The 24,661-nt window shown below is 42.0% G+C and overlaps 1 protein-coding gene across 1 annotated transcript in view; it reads right to left on the bottom strand.

Annotated features, from left to right (window-relative positions):
* Positions 1–24,661, bottom strand: part of CFAP61 (cilia and flagella associated protein 61) — a 227,179-nt gene that overhangs the window by 141,396 nt on the left and 61,122 nt on the right. Inside the window, exons 9-14 of the mRNA XM_043480559.1 lie at positions 21,632–21,703; positions 20,471–20,649; positions 18,777–18,816; positions 14,836–14,975; positions 5,803–5,929; positions 141–218 (exon numbers count right to left, since the gene is read on the bottom strand). Of these exons, the coding sequence (XP_043336494.1) occupies positions 141–218; positions 5,803–5,929; positions 14,836–14,975; positions 18,777–18,816; positions 20,471–20,649; positions 21,632–21,703 (636 nt within the window). The remainder of the gene's footprint in view (positions 1–140; positions 219–5,802; positions 5,930–14,835; positions 14,976–18,776; positions 18,817–20,470; positions 20,650–21,631; positions 21,704–24,661) is intronic.

Raw genomic sequence — 24,661 nt, 5'->3', positions numbered from 1 at the left:
AAGCAGATCTATAGCCTTCAGGGAAAAGGAGACATTTGTATTAAATAAGTAAAAATGAAACTTAGAAAAGGGACATCGTGCGTTGATTCAGGAGAGGAAAAGGCTTAGTAAAGGGAAGTCATATCCACTTCCCAGCTTACCATTTCATTTCTGATCACTGCAATGCCGACTACCTGTTCTGCAACTTCAGCTACAAATACCTGAAGTGGTGTTCCGTCCTGGAAAGAGAAGAAGATGCTTTAGGACCTTTCAAAATATTGCTATTAATGTTTCTGTAAGCTGTCCTTAACGGGTTTCAACCGTGATCATAGAACAACAATGATAAAGCCAACATCCTATCACCTTCTGGGCCAAGTAATAGGTTCAATGACCTCCTTGATTGCATTTAACCCTCACTCCAACCCTATGAGGTAAATATTACCATTTTGTCTCTACTTCATTTGTGAGAAAACAAGGCTTGGGAGTCCACCTTGACAAGATCTCCAACTACTATGGAACGGATCTATTGATTCCAACCACGTGCTTTTGACTGGGAATCTGTATTCCTGCCAGGATAATCTCATGGACAGAGGAGCTTGGCAGGCTACAGTCCCTAGGGTCGCAGAAAGTCGAACATGACTTAGTGACTGAACAACAACTGTTTTCTTTAGCACAACGTCAGTGGTTCTCGCTGTCAGCCCAGGAGCCCTGTGTCCTGAGGACGCCAAAGAGCATTGGTTCATGTCTGTAATGTCTGCTACTACTTTCTGTATTAGAAATTAAAATTGAGAAAATTCTGGATTCTTCTATGAATTTTTGTTGAATTTATTTGTTAAAGCAAATTTTTTAATTTGACAAAATATTTAGAGAAATATTTAAATGACACCACCTTTATGGCAGAAAGCAAAGAAGAACTAAAGAGCCTCTTGATGAACGTGAAAGAGGAAAGTGAAAAACCTGGCTTAAAACTCAACATTCAGAAAACAAAGATCATGGCATCCAGTCCTATCACTTCATGGCAAATAGATGGGGAAACAATGGAAACAGTCAGAGACTTTATTTTTTTAGGCTCCAAAATCACTGCAGATGGTGACTACAGCCATGAAATTAAAAGACGCTTGCTCCTTGGAAGAAAAGCTATGACTGACCTAGACATCATGTTAAAAAGCAGAGACATTACTTTGCTGACAAAGGTCAAAGCTATGGTTTTTCCAGTAGTCATGTATGGGTGTGAGAGTTGGACCATAAAGAAAGCTGAGTGCTGAAGAATTGATGCTTTTGAACTGTGGTGCTGGAGAAGACTCTTGAGAGTCCCTTGGACTACAAGGAGAACAAACCAGTTCATACTAATGGAAATCAACCCTGAATATTCATTGGAAGGACTGATGCTGAAGCTGAAACTCCAATACTTTGGCCACCTGATGCGAAGAACTGACTCATTGGAAAAGACCCTGATGCTGGGAAAGACTGAAGGCAGGAGGAGAAGGGGATGACAGAGGATGAGATGGTTGGATGGCATCACCAACTCAATGGACATGAGTCTGAGTAAGCTCTGGGAGTTGGTGATGGACAGGGAAGCCTGGTGTGCTGCAGTCCATGGGGTTGCAAAGAGTTGGACACGACTGAGTGACTGAACTGAACTGACAGATTTAAAGAAAAGAGTAGCATTGTTTCCTATTTTTGCAGATCTCGAATGTGTGGCTTAATGGAAGACAGCTGGATTCTCACATCTGCTTCTGTATTCAATCTGTTGTAATATATTAGTTTGGTTGAAAGGAATACAAAAGAAATCTGTCTTCATAAGGACAGTAGTTGGAAAAAGGAGATGTATTTAAACAATCTTTTCAGATAATTATGGATATTCTTCTTTGATGCTCCACCAAAAAGTAACATGTCTTAAGTATTGTATTAAAGATTTGTTGCAGTGTGGATCTGAAACCTAACAGTGAATGTCCTACTACATTGAAATTCACTGGTGTCTTCTTCACTTTGCATGATTTCACTTTATCACTTCTGCATGATTTTGTAATATCATAGCCTGTCTACCTGGAAAATATTGGTTCGCCAAGCTTATGTAGATTTCCCAAATGTTGACCTATTTTTAATCACAAAATATCAAAACACTGCATTTGGTAATATCACCATCAGCTTCATCAGAAAACCTGTTTTTAAGTTTTGGGGGAGCTGTCAAGCTTATGATGGCAGATACTGATTTTCTAAAAGTCTAAGTTTTTCTTGAAATCTTGGACTTCATCATAGAGGATACATGCTGTCAGTTGTCTTCGTGGAGTGACCCTCTCACCTTGTTCACTTTGAAGAAAAAGTCTGCCGGCTCCCCAGGACTAAATAACCATATTTTGTCTGCCAGCTGCTCTGCGACAGCAGTGCTGTGATTCAAACAACCTCAGAAATATTTTTCTTCAAACCACCACCGTGCTTCAGTCTGCAGCCCAAGAGCGGTATGGGCAAATCTCATTTTGCTACACAGAATATGGCAAATACATATACTCAAGGACTGAGGCTTAGTAAGTTAATAATGTTTACAGCTTCAAGGAAAACTGGCTCGCCTCTTTTTTTTTTTTTTGAATTTTAATTAAAATGTCTATGGAGATAGTTGCAGATTCACCAGCAGTTGTAAAAAACAATACAGAGAGATTCCTTGCACATTTTGCCCAGGATCCTATAATGGCAACCTTCTGCAGAACACTAGTATGATATGACAGGCAGGGAAAGCACACTGATGTGATTGTGTGTGTGTGTGTGTGTGTGTGTGTGTATTCAGGTCTATGCAGTTTTAGCCCCTGTGTGGGTTCATGTGCCCACCATTGCAGTCAAGATACTAGACAGTCCAACACAAGGATCTCTTGGCTTGCCTATTGTACCACACCTGTCTGCCCTCTGCCCAGCTCCCATCCTTAACCCTGGCAACAAGTGATCTGTTCTCCAGCTCTAAAGTGTTATCATTTACAAAATGTCATACAAGGAAAATCATACAGTATACAACCTCTAGGGATTGGCTTATTTTTCCATTTAGCATAATTCTCTAAACATTTTCTAGTGGTAAAGAATCTGCTTGCCAATGCAGGAGATGGAAGAGATGTGGGTTGGATCCCTGGGTTGGGAGGATCCCCTGGAATAGGAAATGGCACCCTATTCCAATATTCTTGCCTGGAAAACTCCATGGGCAGAGGAGCCTGGTGGGTGACAGTCCATGGGGCTGCAAAGAGTTGCACATGACTGAGCAACCGATCACACACACACGCACACACACTGGACATTCACCCAAGTTGATGCATGAATCAACAGTGCATCCCTCAACAGTACAGAGGTCCTTAAAAAACTAAAAATAGAACAACCATATGATCCAGCAATTCCACTTCTGAGTATATATCTGTAAAAGATGAAAATCCTAATTTGAAGAGAGACATGCACCCCAATGTTCATTGCAGCATTATTGACAATAACCATGACATGGAAGCAACATAAATGTCCATCAACAGAGGAACGGAGAAATTAGATGTGATACTTACATACAATGGAATGTTACTCATCTGTAAAGAAGAATGAAATTTGCCATTTGCAGAAACATGGGTGGGCCCAGAGATGATCTTATTAAGTGAAGTAAATCAGACAGGAAAAAAAATAAATCTCATATAATATCACTTATTTTTGGAATCTAACAAAAAATGATACAAATGAGCTTATTTACAAAACAGAAACAGACTCACAGACATGGAAAACCACCACAGTTACCAAAGGAGAAAGGGGTGATGGGAGAGATAAGTTAGGAGCTTGAAATTAACTGATATACTGACTGTTTGGCTCAGTCACTCAGTCATGTCCGATTCTTTGCAATCCTACGGACTGTAGCCCACCAGGCTCCACCGTCTGTGGGATTTTTTTCAGGCGGGCATACTGGAGTGGGTTGCCATTTCCTCCTCCAGGGGATCTTCGTGACCTAGGGAATGAACTCACATCTGCTTCGGCTCCTGCATTGCAGGAGAATTCTTTACCACCGATCCACTGAGGAAGCTCAACTGATACACATTACTATATATAAAACAGATAAACAACAAGGACTTACTGTATAGATATACATATATTTATTTGAATCACTCTGTGGTACACCTGAAACTAATACAACATTATAACTCAACTATACTTAAACGAACAAAAACACAGTACATCGTTTGCTACAGATGAGCACTATTGAGTGGCATCCCCACCAGCGACAGAGGAGTGACCCAGTTTCCCAGCATCCTTGCCAGCACCGAGCGGTGTCCCTCTTCTTAGATTTAGCCTTTCTGCTGGTGCACAGTGACCTCCCATCATGGGCTTTCTGATCCTGTCGCTGCTGTGAGAGCAAACTCGGTGACCTCTGGCAAGTTTGCTGCCCCACCCCCGAGCCACACCGAGGTCCCTGAGGTTTTTCCCACCACTGCTTTTGCATCATCAGAGCGAATATCAATTCGGCAGAAAAGGAAAATAATTTCTTACTCTTCTTAGGAGGAGAGTTTTAACCTCACAGACTCCTTGAATGTCTTGGGGACCCCTAGAGTTCCTTGGAACCCGCTTTAAGAACTGGACCACTACGTCATATACTGTGTCAGCCAGCCAAGAGGGAAGGAACAAAAAAAATATATAAACCAAAACCAAAAGAGACCAAGACAAACCAAAACAGAAAAACATGTGCTGAAGGGAAGTTTTAATTCAATGCCTTTATACTTATTAAAACTCTCACCATGTTTGTGTTTGTTGCCTCCCTCTTGATGAGTTTTAGATTGACTGAATGGTTTATTCAAAAGAGCCCATAACTGGGAACTCGCCAGATGACCTGAGAGGTGGAATGAATAAACTGGGGTATGTTCAAGCAATGAAGTACTTTGTACACCACACTGTGGATGAACCTCACAGTCGTGGCTGAGCAAAAGATGCTTGGTGTCAGAAAACATATTGTCCGATCCCTTTAAATAAAGCTCAAAAGCCAGGTATTTAAGAAGTGAAGGTAGTACTAACCTGGGGGGAAGGGGGAGTCACTAAACAAGAACTTGAAAGGGACTTCTGGTGGGCTGGGGTTAGTCTGTTTCCTGCTTATTCAAATTGGCGTGTTCAAATTGTGACATCCATCAAACTTTTTTATTGGTTATGCTTCAGTGAAATTTTTTAAAAATAAAATTCATCAAAACAGTAATGAAGCATTTTCCTAACCACATGCATTCTTCCACATCTGGAGGAAGGTAACTGGCGCGGTTCTTAAGAAGGCAGCGATGACATAAGGACCACTGCTAGCTTGTCCTTTGTTATGCCAAATGTATAATGTACTTACAGTAGTATAAAGAGAGCCCCAAATTTGTCACACAGGATCTTCCCAGCCAATCTGATCCTTGAGGATGCAGCCAGCTCAACAAAAGCGTATGGACCAACCCATCATCCAGAGGGTGAAATGGGTGCTGCTGGGATGGGCACCAGGGACCCAAGGATCCTCTAACCGGACTCAGATGTGCCTATTCCAAGCACTGGGGTCTCATTTTCTTACATGTTGCCTAGATCAAGTTCAAATTTTCTATGCCTGAGATAAGGATTTAGGGCATATCTGATCAGCCCCCATGGGGCCACTAGTGAGAAAAACAGCCCCAGACTTCTTTAAACCTCAGTTTCCTTGTTCTTTCTTTCTCCCTCCCCTCTCCCAACCCCACCTCTGTTGCTCCCCACCACCCAATTCTCTAACAAGGCCCGAGAAAACTTCGGGATGGAACCCACACGGCTCATAATGGTACCAAAGCATGGGGAAAGGAAGCCAATCTGGAAGTAGCAGGTACTTACAGGGTCCCTGCGAGCCTCGTTGTACTGCTTCAAATCCTCCAATATGCTTTTAGACGGCATGAGGGTGCTGACGAGCTTTTCAACACCAGGAGTGTCTGAGAGGGTAGCTAATCTTATTTTAATGGTCCTGGGTAAGAAGAGACACATTTTCTTTTTCAGCTTACAGTACTAAAATACATATTCTCCCTGTCCCCCAAATGGAGACAAGATTGTAACAGATCACACTTATATAAAATAATATCCAGTAAAATATTTTTATATAACATTGGGATTTAATTAAAAAGTAACTCTTCATTCTAGAAAACATTCATTTAAAAAGTGCAAAGAATAAGGTTAAAAGAAAACAACAACACCGACTGTAACCATTAACCAAACAACACAAAGTCAAATTTTAAATTTATTTCATTTAAAATGTTCAGCACCATGCTTTATGTCACATTTGCTTCATACATAAAACCAAATTCTTTGTCAAATTTATAAAGTATGTTAAGAAGTTAAGAACTTACACTGAACCCAGGCTGGCTTCATGAGTCTTAAATTTCTTAATAATTTGATCTTTGATTTCGTGTTTTTACGTGAAGTCTAGGAGGACAATGGAGCATGTTCAGGGCTTGATGCCTTGGCTGGCACGTGGTACCCACCTCGCCAGCTCCCACGATGGTTTCTCCTCCACCTCTGCCCTGTGATGGCTTCCATCCTCTGCCAGGGTGACAACTGGGTGCATCACTGGGGGAGCCCCACTTTGAGCAATCCTGCCCCCTCCTCGCTGGGGTCCTGGACATGGGCCTGGGGAGGATCAGCATCAATCTGTGCCCCTGGAGTCTCTAATCAGAGCAAGGTGGTGGCTGTCCGCACCCAGGGCAGGCAGTGCCACAGTGTGTTAGGCTGGCAACTCAGTGCAGAGCTCCAGCCCACCCCATACCTAGGTATGCAGGGCATCTGAGTGCCTGTTTGCCACGGGGTGGAGCTGTGGACCCACGCGAAGGGGAGGTGATGTTTCCACCTTAGGCTGGAGGCTGGGCCCTGCATACAATGTAGGGTTCATACAAGACACGCTCTCCAGTCATTAGGGGGTTATTAGTGTTATTATCAAATAGGACAAGGCTACTCCTCCTACAACTAATAAAGTAAAATACTCTAACCTTCTTTGCTTCCAACTGTAGTGAATATTTGTGCTTATGTTTTAATGTTTGCTTCCGTTCTATGGGCAAAGCAGCACATTTGTAAAGAACAATCTATATCTATAGTTAACTGATAAAAAATGATCAATTACTTTGTCTCTAAGTCGTGTCCAACTCTTTGTGACCCCGGGGACTGTAGCCCACCAGCCTCTTCTGTCCATGGAGTTTTCCAGGCAAGAACAGTGGAGTGGGTTGCCATTTCTTTCTCCAGGGGATCTTCCTGACCCAGAGATCAAACCCATGTCCCCTGCATCTCCTGCACTGGCAGGCAGATTCTTTACCACTGAGCCACCAGGGAAGCCCCAATCAATTGCTATCACCTGAACAATAGAATAATAATAAAATTGGGAAAAGAGTACATCAAGGCTGTATATCGTCACCCTGCTTATTTAACTTATATGCAGAGCACATCATGAGAAATGTGGGGCTGGATAAAGCACAAGCTGGAATCAAGATTGCCAGGAGAAATATCAATAACTTCAGATATGCAGATGACACCACCCTTATGGCAGAAACGGAAGAACTAAAGAGACTCTTGATGAAAGTGAGAGAGGAGAGTGAAAAAGTTGGCTTAAAGCTCAACATTCAGAAAATTAAAATCATGGCATCCAGTCCCATCACTTCATGGCAAATAGATGGGAAAACAATGGAAACAGTGACAAACTTTATTTTCTTGGGCTCCAAAATCACTGCAGATGATGACTGCAGCCATAAAATTAAAAGACACTTGCTCCTTGGAAGAAAAGTTATGACCAACCTAGACAGCATATTAGAAAGCTGAGCCACTACTTTGCCACCAAAGTCTGTCTAGCCAAAGCTATGGTTTTTGTAGTAGTCAAGTATGGATGTGAGAGCTGGACTATAAAGAAAGCTGAGCACTGAAGAATTGATGCTTTTGAACTGTGGTGTTGGAGAAGACTCTTGAGAGTCCCTTGGACTACAAGGAGAACAAACCAGTCCATCCTGAAGGAAATCAGTCCTGAATATTCATTGGAAGGACTGATGCTGAAGTTGAAACTCCAATACTTTGGCCACCTGATGCGAAGAACTGACTCATCTGAAAAGACCCTGATGTTGAGAAAGATTGAAGGTTGGGGGAGAAGGGGATGACAGAGGATGAGATGGTTGGATGGCATCACCGATTCGATGGACATGAGTCTGAGTAAGCTCCAGGAGTTGGTGATGGACAGAGAAGCCTGGTATGCTGCAGTCCATGGGGTTGCGAAGAGTCAGACACGACTGAGCGACTGAACTGAATAATAGAAACAGCATGAGCAATTTTTAAGTGAAAGATAAGAACATGGTTCTCACATGGCCACCTTGTGCCAAAATCTAGTTCAGATGTTCCTACTTGTATCTCTCCACAAGTTTGGAATGAGGAGTTTCGGATCATCATTCTTTCATTATCAGCTCTGTGCTGGGTCTCTTCCTCTGTCCCACAACCAGGCACAGAACCGGGAAGGAGACCACACACCCAGCCCACCACCTGTTCTGCAGGTTACCTTGCACAACCTTCCCAGAAGTGAACACGTGCTCACACCAAGATGGTTTAGGCGTTTTCTCCTCAAGGGCTCACACATGGTTCTAGAGCTGCTTTGAATCAGAGAGGAGCTTAGCCATGGTTGTCCACCCATCCATGGGGCTTCCTCCAGCCATAGAAGAAGCAAGTTCTCCCAAGAGAGTCCTACATGGGGCCCCCTGGTTTCCTAACGCTTCCCTGCGGCCCTTCACCTCCCCAGGTCACTCTGCCCTCACACGTCCCGCCTCTGCTGAACTTGGATGGTCAGGAAATGTCACCTCTCCATGAAGAAATGATGTCATCCTTGCCCACTGGTTCCTTCTTGGATCTGGAAAGTTTTGTTTCACAAGAGATTTTGTTCTCCTGCTTTTGGTAGATTCTGGCCTCAAAGGTCAGATTTTATAGCATTTAATCAGACTGCATGCATAACAAAATAGAAAATCATACATAAAAGTAGAAGGAAAAAGATTTAACAGTTAATTTTTCAACTTCAAGTTCAATGAATGAATGGTTTTAGATATGTAGAAGTCAATGTGTATGTCGTCACTCAGTCTTGCAGAATATAGGGTGGTTTTTTGACGCCAGTGAATTAGATGCCAGAAGAAAAAGTAATTTGAATCTTACTGCATTTCAAAGGAGTGATCTATGTAATAGAAACATAAAATAATTCGACAGCTATCAGCATTTCAGTTTAAACCAAAACAAAATGATAACCACAAAATAAAGTTTCTCTTGGCTTCTATTCAAGGAAGCTGGTTAAAAGCACCAGAAAGACTGATAGCCCTAAACCACTCTCAGTGACAACGTGGGCCTGAAACAGGTAGAATGGTGACGTGCTAGAAAAAGATGACCACCAGGCATGAGTGAGTCACCCATGGAAAAGCATATAAAGCAAAAACACTGAGGGAAGGAACCATTTAAAAGCCAACTCCTAAGGGCATTTTTATTTCCTGAGCAAAGTTGACAATAAGTAGTATGATTCAACTTAGAAGTCAATGTTTATTCATAGAAAATCATTTCTGGCACCAAATATATATATATACATATGTGCGTATATGTATATATATATATATATTTCAGTTGGATGAGTAAGTTTGAAAGTCTCCCAAATTTAAAAAAAAAAAAAGGCAAATTTCAGAAAAACATGCTTTGGAAGGGCAGGAAGATGGAATGAGCAGTTGGTTCATCCAAACGTGTGTCCTCTGGTCATGAATAAAGAAGAAAAGCCCATGCAATGGTGGCTCAGATGGTAAAAATTCCACCTGTAATGTGGGAGACCTGGGTTCGATCCCTGGGTCTGGAAGATCCCCTGGAGAAGGGAACGGCTACCCACTCCAGTGTTGTGGCCTGGACAGAGGAGCCTGGTGCGCTACAGTCCATGGGGTCGCAGAGTCAGACATGACTGAGCGACTTTCACACACACAACGGTGAAGGACAGGCAGGCGGAGGAAAGGAAAAGGGGTCCTCATACCATGCACTCCCCTCAGGTTATATAAGCAGGCACCGCTGAGATCACTCGGTGAAGGAGAGTGTTAAAAAGCGTTCAGTTTATGCACATTCCAAATGAAAGCTAACATAAATGCTGGAAAATGTCCTCTCAAAGACCAGTAGCCACAAATGAAACGAGAGGGGCCCCCTCATGGAATCTGTTGACAGAGAGGTGACACCGCTAACAACCGAGCGATTTGTCCCTGTGCTCAGCGGCATGGCCAGAGGGCAGGTGACAGACATAAATATAATTTCCCAAGGGAAGAGGAAGGCGATCCGGTGGGAGCCGAGGACAGAAGGTCATGAAATTTAGAGTAACCAAACTTAAGGGCAAGAACAATCCATCCCAGATGTCAAGAGAAGTGAAGCAAAAAATGGAAGAACACAGAGGTATTTAAAGCCACGGCTCAAAAAGTGGGGCAGTGGAGGGCAGTGGAGGGCCACAAGGCTGTTCCGCTGCCTCCTGCCCTCCGCCCCCACATGTCTCATGCCTCTTCATGTTCACCCTCATCACTGCCCAGTCCGTATCTTCCCTCTCCTCTTCCCTTCTATCTTCCTCCTCTACCTGGAATGCAGGTAGAATTTAAAGAATTAAAGATGTAGGTTTGCTCTAGAGAACAATGATCTGCTGCCATGGCCACAAGAGAGACATCCCCTGTTGGTGACACACACATGGGTTTTGAGGGACATCGCCCCCTACACGCAAGCACAGATTCCAAGCAGCAAGAGTCGGGAACAAGAGTAAAAGTGCAAAGGAGCCACAAGACTAACACACTGAGACCTGGGTGAGCAGTGGTGGGTGGGTTGTCAATGAAACTCAGAGCAACAAAGGAAAGTTCCCAAAGAGGGCTCAGTGACAAAGATCGTGATTTTCTAAGGACATGGAAACTATTTCCGCTTGAGAGTCTTTAACTTTTTCAGAAAAGAACCCAGGTGCACACAACCTGCACCTTTATATGTAAGTGATTAGAACAAAGCAAACATGAAGCTGACATTGCAAATGGTTACAAAGAAGAACTAGGGCCCTGCTGCCACCAGGATTAATTTCCAGATGCATGTTGAAAGTCTCATTGCTTTAAAAAATTAAACTTAATTTTTAATAAAAGAAATATGTGTTCATAGTAAGGAAAGGAAGTGTATAAGAAAGGAACATGGCTATGAATTAAATAATTAAGCAAGTAAGAGCAAGGTCACGACCACAGGCAGACCCAGGGCCCAATTCTGACCGTATGTCATCTGGCTGCTGTCATCAGTTTGTTTATTCATGAGTAGCATCGGAAGTCATGAGAAAATGTCACCAATATGCTCTATGCAAGAATGCAGAGAGCGTAAAGAACATTCTAATAAAAGTTTTACTGGAGTCATAATAAAATTTAAAATCTCAGTGACACAAAATTAACTTCATTTTCTATTATGGACATAATGCATGTCTATAATTAAAAAAAAAAATCACACAGAAATAAACAACCCACTCTTAAAAAGGGCAGAAGATATGAACAGACGTCTCACCAAAGTAGATACACAGATTGCAGACAGCAAATGAAAAGATGCTCAACATCATAAATCAGTATGGAAATGCAAATTAAACCAAGATACCACAATATAGCCATCAGAATGGCAAAAATTCAGAACACTGACAAATGCCGGTGAGGACGTGAAGAAGCATTCATTGCAGGTAGGAATGCAAAATGGTGGAGGACTTTGGAAGACAAGGGGGTAGTTTCTTACAAAACTCAATATTCTTACCATACAATCTATGGTTGTGCTCCTTGGTTTATACCCAAATGAGTCAAAAACTTACGTCCACACAAAAACCTGCACACGAATATTTGTAGTTGCCTTTGTAGTCTGTCTTATTCATAGTTGCCAAAACTTGGAAGCAACCAAGCGGTCTTTCAGTAGGTGAGAGGATAAATAAACTGTGGTCCATCCAGACAAAGGAATACCATTCAGGGCTAAAATGAATTGAGCTATCAAGCCATGAAAAGACATGGAGGAACTTGAAGATACTAATTACTAAATGAAAGAGGCTAATCTGTAAAGGCCAGACACTGTATGATTCCAGCCATGACATTCTGTGTGTGTGTTAGTTGCTCAGTTGTGTCCAACTCTTTGTGACCCCACAAACTGTAGCCCGCCAGGCTTCTCTGTTCATGAAATTCTCCAGACAAGAATACTGGAGTGGATTGCCGTTCCCTTCTCCAGAGGATCTTCCCAACCCAGGGATCAAACCCTGGTCTCCTGCATTGCAGGCAGGTTCTTTACCGTTTGAGCTACAGTGAACGAAACTATGGAAATGGTGATAAGGCCAGTGGCTGACAGAGATGGTGGGGAAGGAGAGAGAGATGAACAGGTGGAGTACACGGGAGTTTTAGAAACTACTCTGTATGAAATTATAATGGAGGACATGTCATTATACATTTGACCTGACCCATCAGCAGTGGCCACGGGACTGGAAAAGGTCAGTTTTCATTCCAATACCAAAGAATGTTCAAACTACCGCACAATTGCACTCATCTCACACACTAGCAACGTAATGCTCAAAATTCTTCAGGCCAGGCTTCAGCTGTGAACTTCCAGATGTTCAAGCTGGATTTAGAAAAGGCAGAGGAACCAGGGATCAAATTTCCAACATCCACTGGATCAAAGAAGAAGCAAGAGAATTTCAGAAAAATATGTACTTCTGCTTCATTGACTATGCTAAAGCCTTTCGCTGTGTGGATCACAATAAACTGAAAAATTATTAAAAAGATGGGAATACCAGACCACCGTACCTGTCTCCTGAGAAATCTGTATGAAGGTCAAGAAGCAACAGTTAGAACTGGACATGGAATAACGGATTGGTTCCGATTTGGGAAAGGAGTATGTCAAGGCTATATATTGTGACCCTACTTATTTAACTTATGTGCAGAGTACATCATGTGAAATGCTGGGCTGAATGAAGCACAAGCTGGAATCAAGATTGCCAGGAGAAATATCAATAACATTAGATATGCAGATGATACCACCCTTATGGCAGAAATTAAAGAGGAACTGAAGAGCCTCTTGATGAAAGTGAAAGAGGAGAGTGAAAAGCTGGCTTAAAACTCAACATTCAGAAAACGAAGATCATGGCATCTGGTCCCATCACTTCATGGCAAATAGATGGGGAAACAAGGGAAACAGTGAGACTTTATTCTCCTGGGCTCCAAAATCACTGCAGATGGTGACTGCGGCCATGAAATTAAAAGATGCTTGCTCCTTGGAAGGAAAGTTATGACCAACCTAGACAGCTTATTAAAAAGCAGTGACATTACTTTGCCAACAAAAGTCTGTCTAGCCAAAGCTATGGTTTTTCCAATAGTTATGTCTGGATATGAGAGTTGGACCATAAAGAAAGCTGAGTGCCAAGGAACTGATGCTTTTGAACTGTGGTGTTGGAGAAGACTCTTGAGAGTCCCTTGGACTGCAAGGAGATCCAACCAGTCCAACCTAAAGGATATCAGTCATGAATATTCATTGGAAGGGCTGATGCTAAAGCTGAAGCTCCAATAATCTGGCTACCTGATGCGAGGGACTTGGGAAATACTCCGTCAGGAAAGATTGAAGGCAGGAGAAGAAGGGAATGACAGAGGATGAGGTGGCTGGATGGCATCACCGACTCGATGGACGTGAGTTTGAGCAAGCTCCAGGAGTTGGTGATGGACAGAGAAGCCTGGCGTGCTGCTGTCCATGAGGTCACAAAGAGTTAGACACAACAGAGTGACTGAACTGAATTGAACTGATAGAAGGTGTAACTGATGAGCAAGCCTTCATGTAAACTTCATGTGGACTCTGGTTGATGATGGTGAGTCCCTATAGGTTCATCATTGGTACAAATGGTGCTATGAGCCTAAAACTGCTCTAGAAAATAAAATTTATTAATGAAAAAAATCAAACAGAGCCCACAGATATAAAGCAAGGAATACATTGCCATGTACACCCCCACATCCCCGTCTTGCTTCCCAAAGGCACATAAGGTTAATAAAGTCCTGTGGACTTTTCTAGAATGTCTCTTATGTATATACAATTAAAAACAAATCTTGATTTTTTTCTTGCATGTTCTAAAAAGACCTTCCCTATCCTGAGACATAGTAAGGATCAGTCTGCCCTCACACTCCTCGTGGGCTTCCTCTGACCAGGTTGATTCTTCTAGTGACATGTCTCCGTGGTCCCACAGACCCACGGCTGGTACCCCCATCACAGCTGCAGGTTTACTTTTACTTGAGTGTTTATGAGCTTTGAAAGGACAGAGGACACATCAGTAGGTTGCTCATTGCTGTATTCTCAGAATCTGGCCCGGAACCTAGCACTGTAGACACAGTTTCTAATTTGGACCTATTGCAATATTTACACTGAACTCTTCAATCATGTGGGAATTTATTTTACTGGAGAATATGAAGAATATTTCTGTTCTTGTTTTACCCCATCACTTACAGAATCATTCTTTCTTTTCCCACCACTGGGACACAAATGCCATCATATACATTCATCTACATACCTTTAAACACACACACACATTCAATTTTTACTCTCTTGGGGTCTGTGGTGGGACTCTTTCTTGTGTTACCTTGCTCTACCCATGGAAATGGTCAAATGACATTGTTTTGATTATCTTGGAGTTGGATTATGCTTTAATATCTAACTGGACTAGTAATTTGTCACTATGACTCTTTCCCTAGATTGGTAAAAATCACTTGATGAAGCCCTCCATCAAGACAACAGTTTTAAAGATAAGTTATTAAATGAAAATGGCAGGGAGTTCCTGCTTCATTCTCCTTTTGTAACTTCATAGACTGTCTTTTGGCCCACCGAGCATCCGCTTACTTGAGCAACCCCGCCCGATGGAAGACGTACAGGTCCTGGTCTAGGGTGCAGTTGTTGAAGGGAACCACCTTCACGAAGCTCTGGATGAGGACAAACTCAGGGGTGAGATGCGGCACAGAAATGATGCAGAAGTCCTTGTCCTGATGTGATTGGAAATCAGAACTCATTAATCACTAAACAAATTCCTGCTGTAAAATACTAAAGAAAAGAGGAGTAAAATGTGTGAAGGAGACGGTATTCAAGTTCAACATTCCTATCATTTGGAAAATAATCAGAAAATTCAGGGAGATAAACAACTGTAAGAATACGGAGAAAATTTCTGGCGTTTGACTGAAACCTAAATAAAAGAATATTGTGAACAACGGAAGCCATTTGGTACAGCTGTTTTTTTGGAAGTAGCGTTTTAAACTTGCGTTTGCAAATTCACTTGCATCCAGGAGTGAATAAAGCAGTGCACTGTCATGGCAAAGGCCTGGGTTTACCAAGTGATGCTGTGCTAGTCGTGGTCCCCGCCTCTATGAGGTGAGAGGGTGGTGCTCAGACCTTTCCAGCTCAAAAGTCCTGTGATTACACAGGAACGGATGTCTGTATTGTATCAGGATGTGATCTTACTTGGGTGATGAAATCTAAGGGCAGGTTCACCTGGGCAGTGAGATCTGTGTGTCCTGACCTGTGTCTGCACTATCCAATATGCTGGCCAGGAGCTGCTTCTGGCCACCGAGCATTTGGAACCTGGCTAGTGTGATGGGGGAACCCAATTGTTACTTTTATTTCATTTTGATTAATCTAAATTTAAGTTTCAAAAACTGATACTTGGGAACCCTCCTATATTGTTGGTGGGAATGTACACTGAGGCAGCCACCATGGAGAGCAGGATGAAGGTTCTTCAAAAAATTAAAAATAGAACTACTGTATGACCCAGCAATCCCACTCCTGGAGAAAACTACACCTCAAAAAGGTACATGCACCCCAGTGTTCACAACAGCACTATTCACAATAGCCAGGACATGGAAGCAACCTAAATGTCCATCGACAGATGAATGGACAAGATGTGTGTATATATGTATACACACACTCACACACACACACACATGATGGAATATTACTCAGCCATAAAAAATGAAATAATGCCATTTGCAGTTACATGGTTGGACCTAGATATTATCATACTAAGTGAAGTAAGACAGAGAAAGGCAAATACCATATAATCACATACATGTGGAATCTAAAAAAAAGATACAAATGAACTTATTTATAAAAAGAAACAGACTCACAGACATAGAAAACAAGCTTATGGTTGCAAAGGGGAGGGGGAGTGGGGAATGTATGGAGTAGGAGTTTGGGGTCAGTAGACACAAACTATTACATATCAAATAGATAAGCAACAAGGTCCTACAGTATAGCACAGGGAACTACATTCCATATCCTTTAATAAAGCATATTGGTAAAGAAAAAAATAATAAAATAAAAGCTCAGTTATTGGAAAAGTTGCATGTCTGTTTAGAACAACTGGGTATATGAATCTATTCATTCAACTATAAATCTTAGGAAACCTCAAAGCAGATCAAGGAGTTCTGATGACAAGTATAAATTTTAGGAATTCTAAAAGCAGATCAGGGATTTCAGATGACAATTTAGCGCTTGTACTGCAATGTACCCTAAGTGTAAAATATACACTGGATTTTAAAAACTGAGAAAAGGGATGTTCAAGATCCCCTTAATAATTTTTCATACTGATTACATATTGAAATGATTAATTTTTGGACATAGTACATTGAGTAAAATACATTATTAAAGTTGATGTCACCTGTGTCTTTTTTAGCTTTTTTTTTCTTAGTAATGTGTCTACTGGACATAAAGGACAGACCTGCGGACACATCAGGGGAAGGAGAAGGTGGACGAATTGAGAGAGTAGCGTTGAAACATATACATTACTCTATGTAAAATTAGACAGCCAGTGGAAATTTGCTGTATGCTTCAGGGAGCTCAAATCCGGTGCTCTGTGACAACACAGAGCAGGGGGCTGGAGTGGGGGGCGGGGAGGGAGGTCCATGAGGGAGGGGCATACACACAGCCATTGCTGATTCATGTGGATGTATGGCAGAAACCAACACAATACAGTAAAGCAATTAGCCTCCAATTAAAAATAAATAAATTTAAATTTAAAAAAAGGAAAAAAAAAACAATAATGTATCTGCTGGAACATTTGGAACTTGGTGTCTACGGGACAGTGCTGCTGTGGACCGTCTCTGCTCCACATGTCCCCTGAGACCCTCTGCCAGGCGCCTGCAGAGCAGCTTGCTCTTCCCAGAGCTAATTTGTCCCTGTGGGATCTCGCCTTCTGCTGAACCCTGTGAAGGCATTGCCTGAGCTAATCCAAGACCCTGGAGACACACGTGCAACTCAAAGGAGTGTCACTCTCTGACCTTATCCTCCTTCTTTCTAGCAAAATAACAGCTCCTTCTTGAGTCAAGAAGGGAAGACTCACAAGGGAACTTGTGAGTCAAGTTGTCGAAATACTCTAGCTGAAAAGAAGGACTGAGTGCCATGTCCCAGGGGCTTCCTCTGGGAGGAGGAGACACTAATGAGTTGCTTCATTGTGCATGGGAAGGATTAAGGATGAAGTAATGATGATATTTTGCTCCTGTCTCCTGTATCCTGAAATAATTAGAAAGTAAACATGTTGGACTTCCCTGGCTGTCCAGTAGTCAAGATCCCACAGGGGTCCACTGTAGTGGGTGTGAGTCTGATCCCTGGCGAGGGAACTAAGATCCCACATGCCACCTGGAACAGCCAAAAAATAAATAAATAAAAAGTAAACATGTCTTTTATGGTTTTAAAGCCAGCATTGCTTTTGTCACAATACTGGAGATCTGTCTTTGCATGAACTTTAAAATAGCAATGAAGTGAACTTAGTGAATTTACTTTGGGGCATCTCTGAGGGAAGCCAGCTTTGCAAATCCTCTCTCAGGGTCACTACAGTGGTTTCCGAGTTTCAAAATGCCTTAAAATTCATTCAAAAAAATTATGATGGAGAACATCAGTGCCAAGGCTTCATGATCTTAACAAAATGAGGAGATACAATCTGTGATCACATAGCTTTCACGCAACAGAATTAAAGCCTCTTTGGCTTTATAGCCTCAGTATAAAGAGAATCAAGGAAAAATAAAACAATAGACATCTTGCCTATATTAGCTGACTGAAGAAGTGTGGTTGTTGACCTGACTTAACTGACAGGCAAGCCATGAAAAAAAGCCATAAAAATTCAATGGAGGAACCTACATTGTCTTCCTTCCCTACTTTCTTCCCTCCAATAAGGTAACAAGAGGTTGGTCAGAATTTCTATCCCTTGACAACCGTGAAACAAAAATGGAAGCGGCAGCCCAGACACCCTAAGACAGAGAATCTTGTTTGCACTTGGGTGTCTGCTTGGGGCCATCCACCAACCAACAGTAGAGGGTCAAGCAGCTCCCACGTGTCAGGCGATGCCAACCAGAAGATCAACCTCAAGTTCCCACCTTCTTACCCTCAGAAACGCAGTATACTGGTGTCAGAATTCTCTGAGCCAACACAAATTATAAAGAAATACAAAAGACTAACTTCACTGTAACTCCTGACATTTTCAGATGCTCCCAGCATTCTGCCCATGATTTGATTCTATTGATAATAAAACACCAGTGAAATACTCTCTAAAAGAAGTTATGCATTGAAAGAATACTAAAACAGCATGACTGAAAAATTATTGAGAATGACAATATTTCCTACTTTGAAGAGTTCATGATGTATTATTCAACCTTTTTTTTTTTTTCAGAACAGAGAAGTGGTCCCACCTCAATATTCATATCAGATATGTTTGGATAATGAGTATGGTATCTTACTTCTCTATAACTTTTCTAGCTTATAAAACCAACTATATTACTCAAAATTCAACATGTACTTACACGGAAAAGATGGAAAACAAAATTCATAAAGTCCAGTGACCTGTAAACAGACAATAAGAACTGTCACTGACCTCCAAGCAAATGCAGCACCTGTGTACCTTCCAAGAGATGTATGGCTCTCACCCCCTTAGGCAAGGATGAGCCAATCACTATTCAGAATGTGTGTTGAGCTGAACAGTAATCAACTGCAGAAGTCAGAAGCTTCAAATGTCAGTAATAAAGTATTTGCCTATATTCAAGATACTATTATGGCAATTAATAGTCTCTACATATTCAAAAAGCAAGACAGTCGTTTTGTGAACAGGATCCCTCCCTTCCTTTCTGGAGGAGCTGTGGGGAGATGTGGGCATATTCTAAGCTACTCTGATCTTTTTTATATGCAAAAGATTTTCTGACCAGCGACAGATGCCTATTTGCAGGTGAACCATAATGGGTCATCAAATTTCTGTTTGAAAAATTCAAAAAGCACATTTCTTATCTTATCATGAGCAAGGGGAAATAAATATACGCAACACTTCTAGAAGGGTTTTTTACAGGCTTTTTAGATGTCTGTAATATAGTTAGAATAAAAAGGTTTCCCTTTTTAATCTTTCAGTTGAATTGCAATTTCAAGGAAACTGAAAACTCTAGAGGAAAAAATGTCCAAGTTAAAGCATGGTTCTAAGCAAGGCTGGGAGAATGGGATGTAATTAAACACACCCTCCAAGAAGGGAGTAGCTAATGGCACTCTTGGTCATCTCAAAGATACTCCAAAACCTCCCAGTCTATGAAAATGTGCCAATCCTTCCTTCTTCAACACTGTTCTGTGAACAGAATGTCGAGTGGGTGGGCACCCCAAAGGGGATATGGACTCTCAGGTATGGAAGGCAGGGGCCCACATCCAGACTTCAGGGGGCAGCAAGCAGTGGACATGGGAGTGTCTGCCCAGCACCAGGCCTCCTCCTTCCAGCAGCCAGCCTGGGTTGTTGTTTGGTGTCCCATTAACCCCATCACAGATTGAGACTCCAGCCCCCAGTCAATGGGGAGCATGAGGAAACTGACAAAGCTGTCCTCATGTACTGGCCCCAGCCATCAGCTTAGGAAAGAGCACACAGTCCAACCAGGCCCAATGGAACTTCGAGAGCTGGGCCCAAACCACACTGTCCTCCTCACTGGCTCTAGTGCAATGCTTAGGCCACTTCTTGTGGCCCCAGGTGGGGACACTCCTCTGAAGATGGAACCAGCAGAGCCGAAGGGTAGAGAAAAGCTTGGTCTGTGATTAGGTTATCCAAACCCCAGGTCAAGCCACACCGAAAATCAGTCCTTCCAGTGGATTATGCTTTCTTCTATGCGGCAGTTTTTGTTCATGTTTCCAAAGCCAGTTTCAGCTGGATTTTCTGTCACTTGCAACTAAAAGATTCTAGACAATCTAAACCCAATGTCTCCCCAGAATGCTAACTCTAGAGAATGAGGAGCAGCATGTGCCTTGGGAAGGTATGATCTCGCAGACCCTGGGCAGCCTGGAATTTCATGGGCTGGAGTCTGAAAATGGGGCCTTAGGAATCTGTAGTTTTTAAAAAAAAAAAAAAAACTTCCCAGAAATGAGGATGGGAAGCCAGGCTTGGAAACCCCTGACTCTGTGAGATGAAAGCATGGGCCCAGCAAGGCCAGGAGAAGCTCTTCCCACGGCAGACAAGCTGGGGACCAAGACTTGCCTTGCTTCGTACTTCTCGTCGATAAAAAACAGCTGGATGCAGAAGGCAGTGGAGGCGCCCCTGTAGACAGGGCGGAAACTGCTGGTGTCCTCGGGCAGAGACAGGGACAATGAGCTCCTATGGCTGATGTAGTAACCCATGTAAACCATACTGCTCACTTGACTGAGTTTTTCTGAGTCCTGCAACAAGGAGAGAGGACAAACCCAACTGGGAAACCCATTCATTCTCTGCAACTTAAGGGACTAGTGGTTGCCTCATCTCTACATGACACTGTTCCTGGGACAGATGTGACTGCCTCACCTGAGACGAACCATCCTGAGCCAGGCCCGGCTTTAAGGAGATGTTCTTAGTGAGATCTCTAAACTCGTAAGGATGGGAACCAGTTTTCCTGGGAAGGTCAGAAAATGAATGGTCTTGGTTGGCTTTTGATACAGGCTCCATGTTTTAACTGCATCATTGAGGAAACGTTGAAAGTGAAAGTGTCAATGTATGACAAAAACCACTACAATATTGTAAAGTAATTAGCCTCCAACTAATAAAAATAAATGAAAATAATAATAATAATAAAAAAAATTAAAAAAAAAATAAAGTGAAAGTGTCAGTCACTAAGTCATGTCCAACTCTTCGAGACCCCATGGACTGTAGTCCACCAGGATCCATGGAATTCTTCAGGAATTCTCCATTCCCTTCTCCAGGGGATCTTCCCAACCCAGGGACCGAACCTGGGTCTCCTGCATGGCAGGGAGATTCTTTTAACATCTGAGCCACCAGGGAAGCCCCTTGTGTGAATAGTATAATAAAAATTAAAATCAGTATTAGCACTAAAAACTTATAAAGAAAATCAGGAGCCTCCTCTCTAGAAAATGGGAAGAGGAGAAAGAGTCTATCTACTGAAATGGTTGCAAATTATCAAAGTAGAAAGTGTAGCTTCTAGGACCGAGCTGTGTGAGGGGGACAGAATAAAAGGCTTAATCTCAGTGGAATAACGGTCATCAAGGGTGACCTGCAGAGCAGGTCCTAAGGAAGGAGGCAGCTCTGAACTGGGAGAGGGAGGCAGGAGGCCTGGGGAGGACAGGGCATAGGAGTGCAGGTGGAGAAGAGTGAGCTGCATGGGGGTGGGGAGGGGAGCACCAACCACTTCAGTGCCCTCGAAAGCCTTACCTCCACTTCACTAGTGTTCTCACTTATGACTGGCGACAAAGCCTCCTCCACTGTGGCTTCTGCACCTTTTCTCTACAAATGACAAAGGCAAGATGTGAGAATTAATCAATACCTGCAGTGGCTCAGAGCCCGAGTTCTGGTCAAATTCTGGCCTCACTGCTTACCAGCCGCATGACTTTCACAAAGTGAGCGAGTTTCCTCTTTCATACAAAGCGTCTAGGAGCACCACCTGCCTCGTCTGATTGTCTGAGGATACAGTCAGGACATGTGGGTGGGGAGATGCTCAGTTACCTCCCAACTCTGCAGATGCTATTAACACTGATCCTTCCTTTACTCTCATTTCTGTATGTAATTTGAAAGCTGCACTAGGGTTTTTTTTTTTTTTTAATTTTTTCAGTGGGTTTTGTCATACATTGACATGAATCAGCGATAGATTTACACGTATTCCCCATCCCGATCCCCCCTCCCACCTCCCTCTCCACCCGATTCCTCTGGGTCTTCCCAGTGCACCAGGCCCGAGCACTTGTCTCATGCATCCCACCTGGGCTGGTGATCTGTTTCACCATAGATAGTATACATGCTGTTCTTTTGAAACATCCCCCCCTCACCTTCTCCCATAGAGTTCAAAAGTCTGTCTGTACTCTGTGTCTCTTTTTCTGTTTTGCATATAGGGTTATCGTTACCATCTTTCTAAATTCCATATATATGTGTTAGTATGCTGTAATGTTCTTTATCTTTCTGGCTTACTTCACTCTGTATAATGGGCTCCAGTTTCATCCATCTCATTAGGACTGGTTCAAATGAATTCTTTTTAACGGCTGAGTAATATTCCATGGTGTATATGTACCACAGCTTCCTTATCCATTCATCTGCTGATGGGCATCTAGGTTGCTTCCATGTCCTGGCTATTATAAACAGTGCTGCGATGAACATTGGGGTGCACGTGTCTCTTTCAGATCTGGTTTCCTCAGTGTGTATGCCCAGAAGTGGGATTGCTGGGTCATATGGCAGTTCTATTTCCAGTTTTTTAAGAAATCTCCACACTGTTCTCCATAGCGGCTGTACTAGTTTGCATTCCCACCAACAGTGTAAGAGGGTTCCCTTTTCTCCACACCCTCTCCAGCATTTATTGCTTGTAGACTTTTGATAGCAGCCATCCTGACTGGCATGTAATGGTACCTCATTGTGGTTTTGATTTGCATTTCTCTGATAATGAGTGATGTTGAGCATCTTTTCATGTGTTTGTTAGCCATCTGTATGTCTTCTTTGGAGAAATGTCTGTTTAGTTCTTTTGCCCATTTTTTTTGATTGGGTCATTTCATTTTTCCTTGGAATTTGAGCTGCAGAGTTGCTCGTATATTTTTGAGATTAATCCTTTGTCTGTTTTCTTCATTTGCTATTATTATTCTTTCCCAATCTTGAACGGCGTCTTTTCACCTTACTATAGTTTCTTTTGGTAGTGCAAAAGCTTTAAGTTTCTTAGATCCCAATTGTTTAGTTTTGCTTTTATTTCCAATATTCTGGGAGGTGGGTCATAAGAGGATCTTGCTGTGATTTATGTCGGAGAGTGTTTTGCCTATGTTCTCCTCTAGGAGTTTTTATAGTTTCTGGTCTTACATTTAGATCTTTAATCCATTTTGAGTTTATTTTTGTGTATGGTGTTAGAAAGTGTTCTAGTTTCATTCTTTTACAAGTGGTTGACCAGTTTTCCCAGCACCACTTGTTAAAGAGGTTGTCTTTTTTCCATTGTATATCCTTGCCTCCTTTGTCAAAGATAAAGTGTCCATAAGTTCGTGGATTTATCCCTGGGCTTTCTATTCGTTCATTGGTCTACTATGTTCTGTCTTTGTCCAGTACCATACTGTCTTGATGACTGTGGCTTGTAGTAGAGCTGAAGTCAGGAGAGTTGATCCTCCCAGTTCCATTCTTCTTTTTCAAGATACTTTTAGGTATTCGAGGTTTTTTGTATTTCCCATACAAATTTGTGAGAATTCTTTGTCTCTAGTTCTGTGAAAAATTTACCGTTGGTAGCTGATAGGGATTGCATTGAATTCTATAGATGCTTGCGGGTAGAATAGCCATTTTGACAATATTGATTCTTCCAATCCTAGTAACACGGTTATTGTTTTCCACTGTTTTGTGTTCCTCTTTGATTTCTTTCATCAGTGTTTTATAGTTATTCTATTTATAGGTCTTTTGTTTCTTTAGGTAGATATATTCCTAAGTATTTTATTCTTTTTGTTGCAATGGTGAAAGGTATTGTTTCCTTAATGTCTCTTTCTGTTTTTTCATTGTTAGTATATAGGAATGCAAGGGATTTCTGTGTGTTAATTTTATATCCTGCAACTTTACTATATTCATTGATTAGCTCTAGTAATTTTCTGGTAGAGTCTTTAGGGTTTTCTATGTAGAGGATCATGTCATCTGCAAACAGTGAGAGTTTCGCTTCTTCTTTTCCTGTCTGGATTCCTTTTACTTCTTTTTCTGCTCTGATTGCTGTGGCCAAAACTTCCAACACTATGTTGAATAGTAGTGGTGAGAGTGGGCACCCTTGTCTTGTTCCTGATTTCAGGGGAAATGCTTTCAATTTTTCACCATTGAGGGTGATGCTTGCTGTGGGTTTGTCATAAATAGCTTTTATTATGTTGAGGTATGTTCCTTCTATTCCTGCTTTCTGGAGAGTTTTAATCATAAATGAGTGTTGAATTTTGTCAAAGGCTTTCTCTGCATCTATTGAGATAATCATATGATTTTTATCTTTCAATTTGTTAATGTGGTGTATTACATTGACTGATTTGCGGATATTAAAGAATCCTTGCATTCCTGGGATAAAGCCCACTTGGTCATGGTGTATGATTTTTTTAATATGTTGTTGGATTCTGTTTGCTAGAATTTTGTTAAGGATTTTTGCATCTATGTTCATCAGTGATATTGGCCTGTAGTTTTCTTTTTTTGTGGCATCTTTGTCTGGTTTTGGAATTAGGGTGATGGTGGCCTCATAGAATGAGTTGAAAGTTTACCTTCTTCTGC

The sequence above is a fragment of the Cervus canadensis genome, chromosome 10 (genome assembly GCF_019320065.1).
Source record: "Cervus canadensis isolate Bull #8, Minnesota chromosome 10, ASM1932006v1, whole genome shotgun sequence".
Classification (NCBI taxonomy): domain Eukaryota; kingdom Metazoa; phylum Chordata; class Mammalia; order Artiodactyla; family Cervidae; genus Cervus; species Cervus canadensis.
The sequence above is the reverse complement of the archived record's forward strand: the minus strand, read 5'-3'. Positions and strand labels throughout refer to the sequence as shown.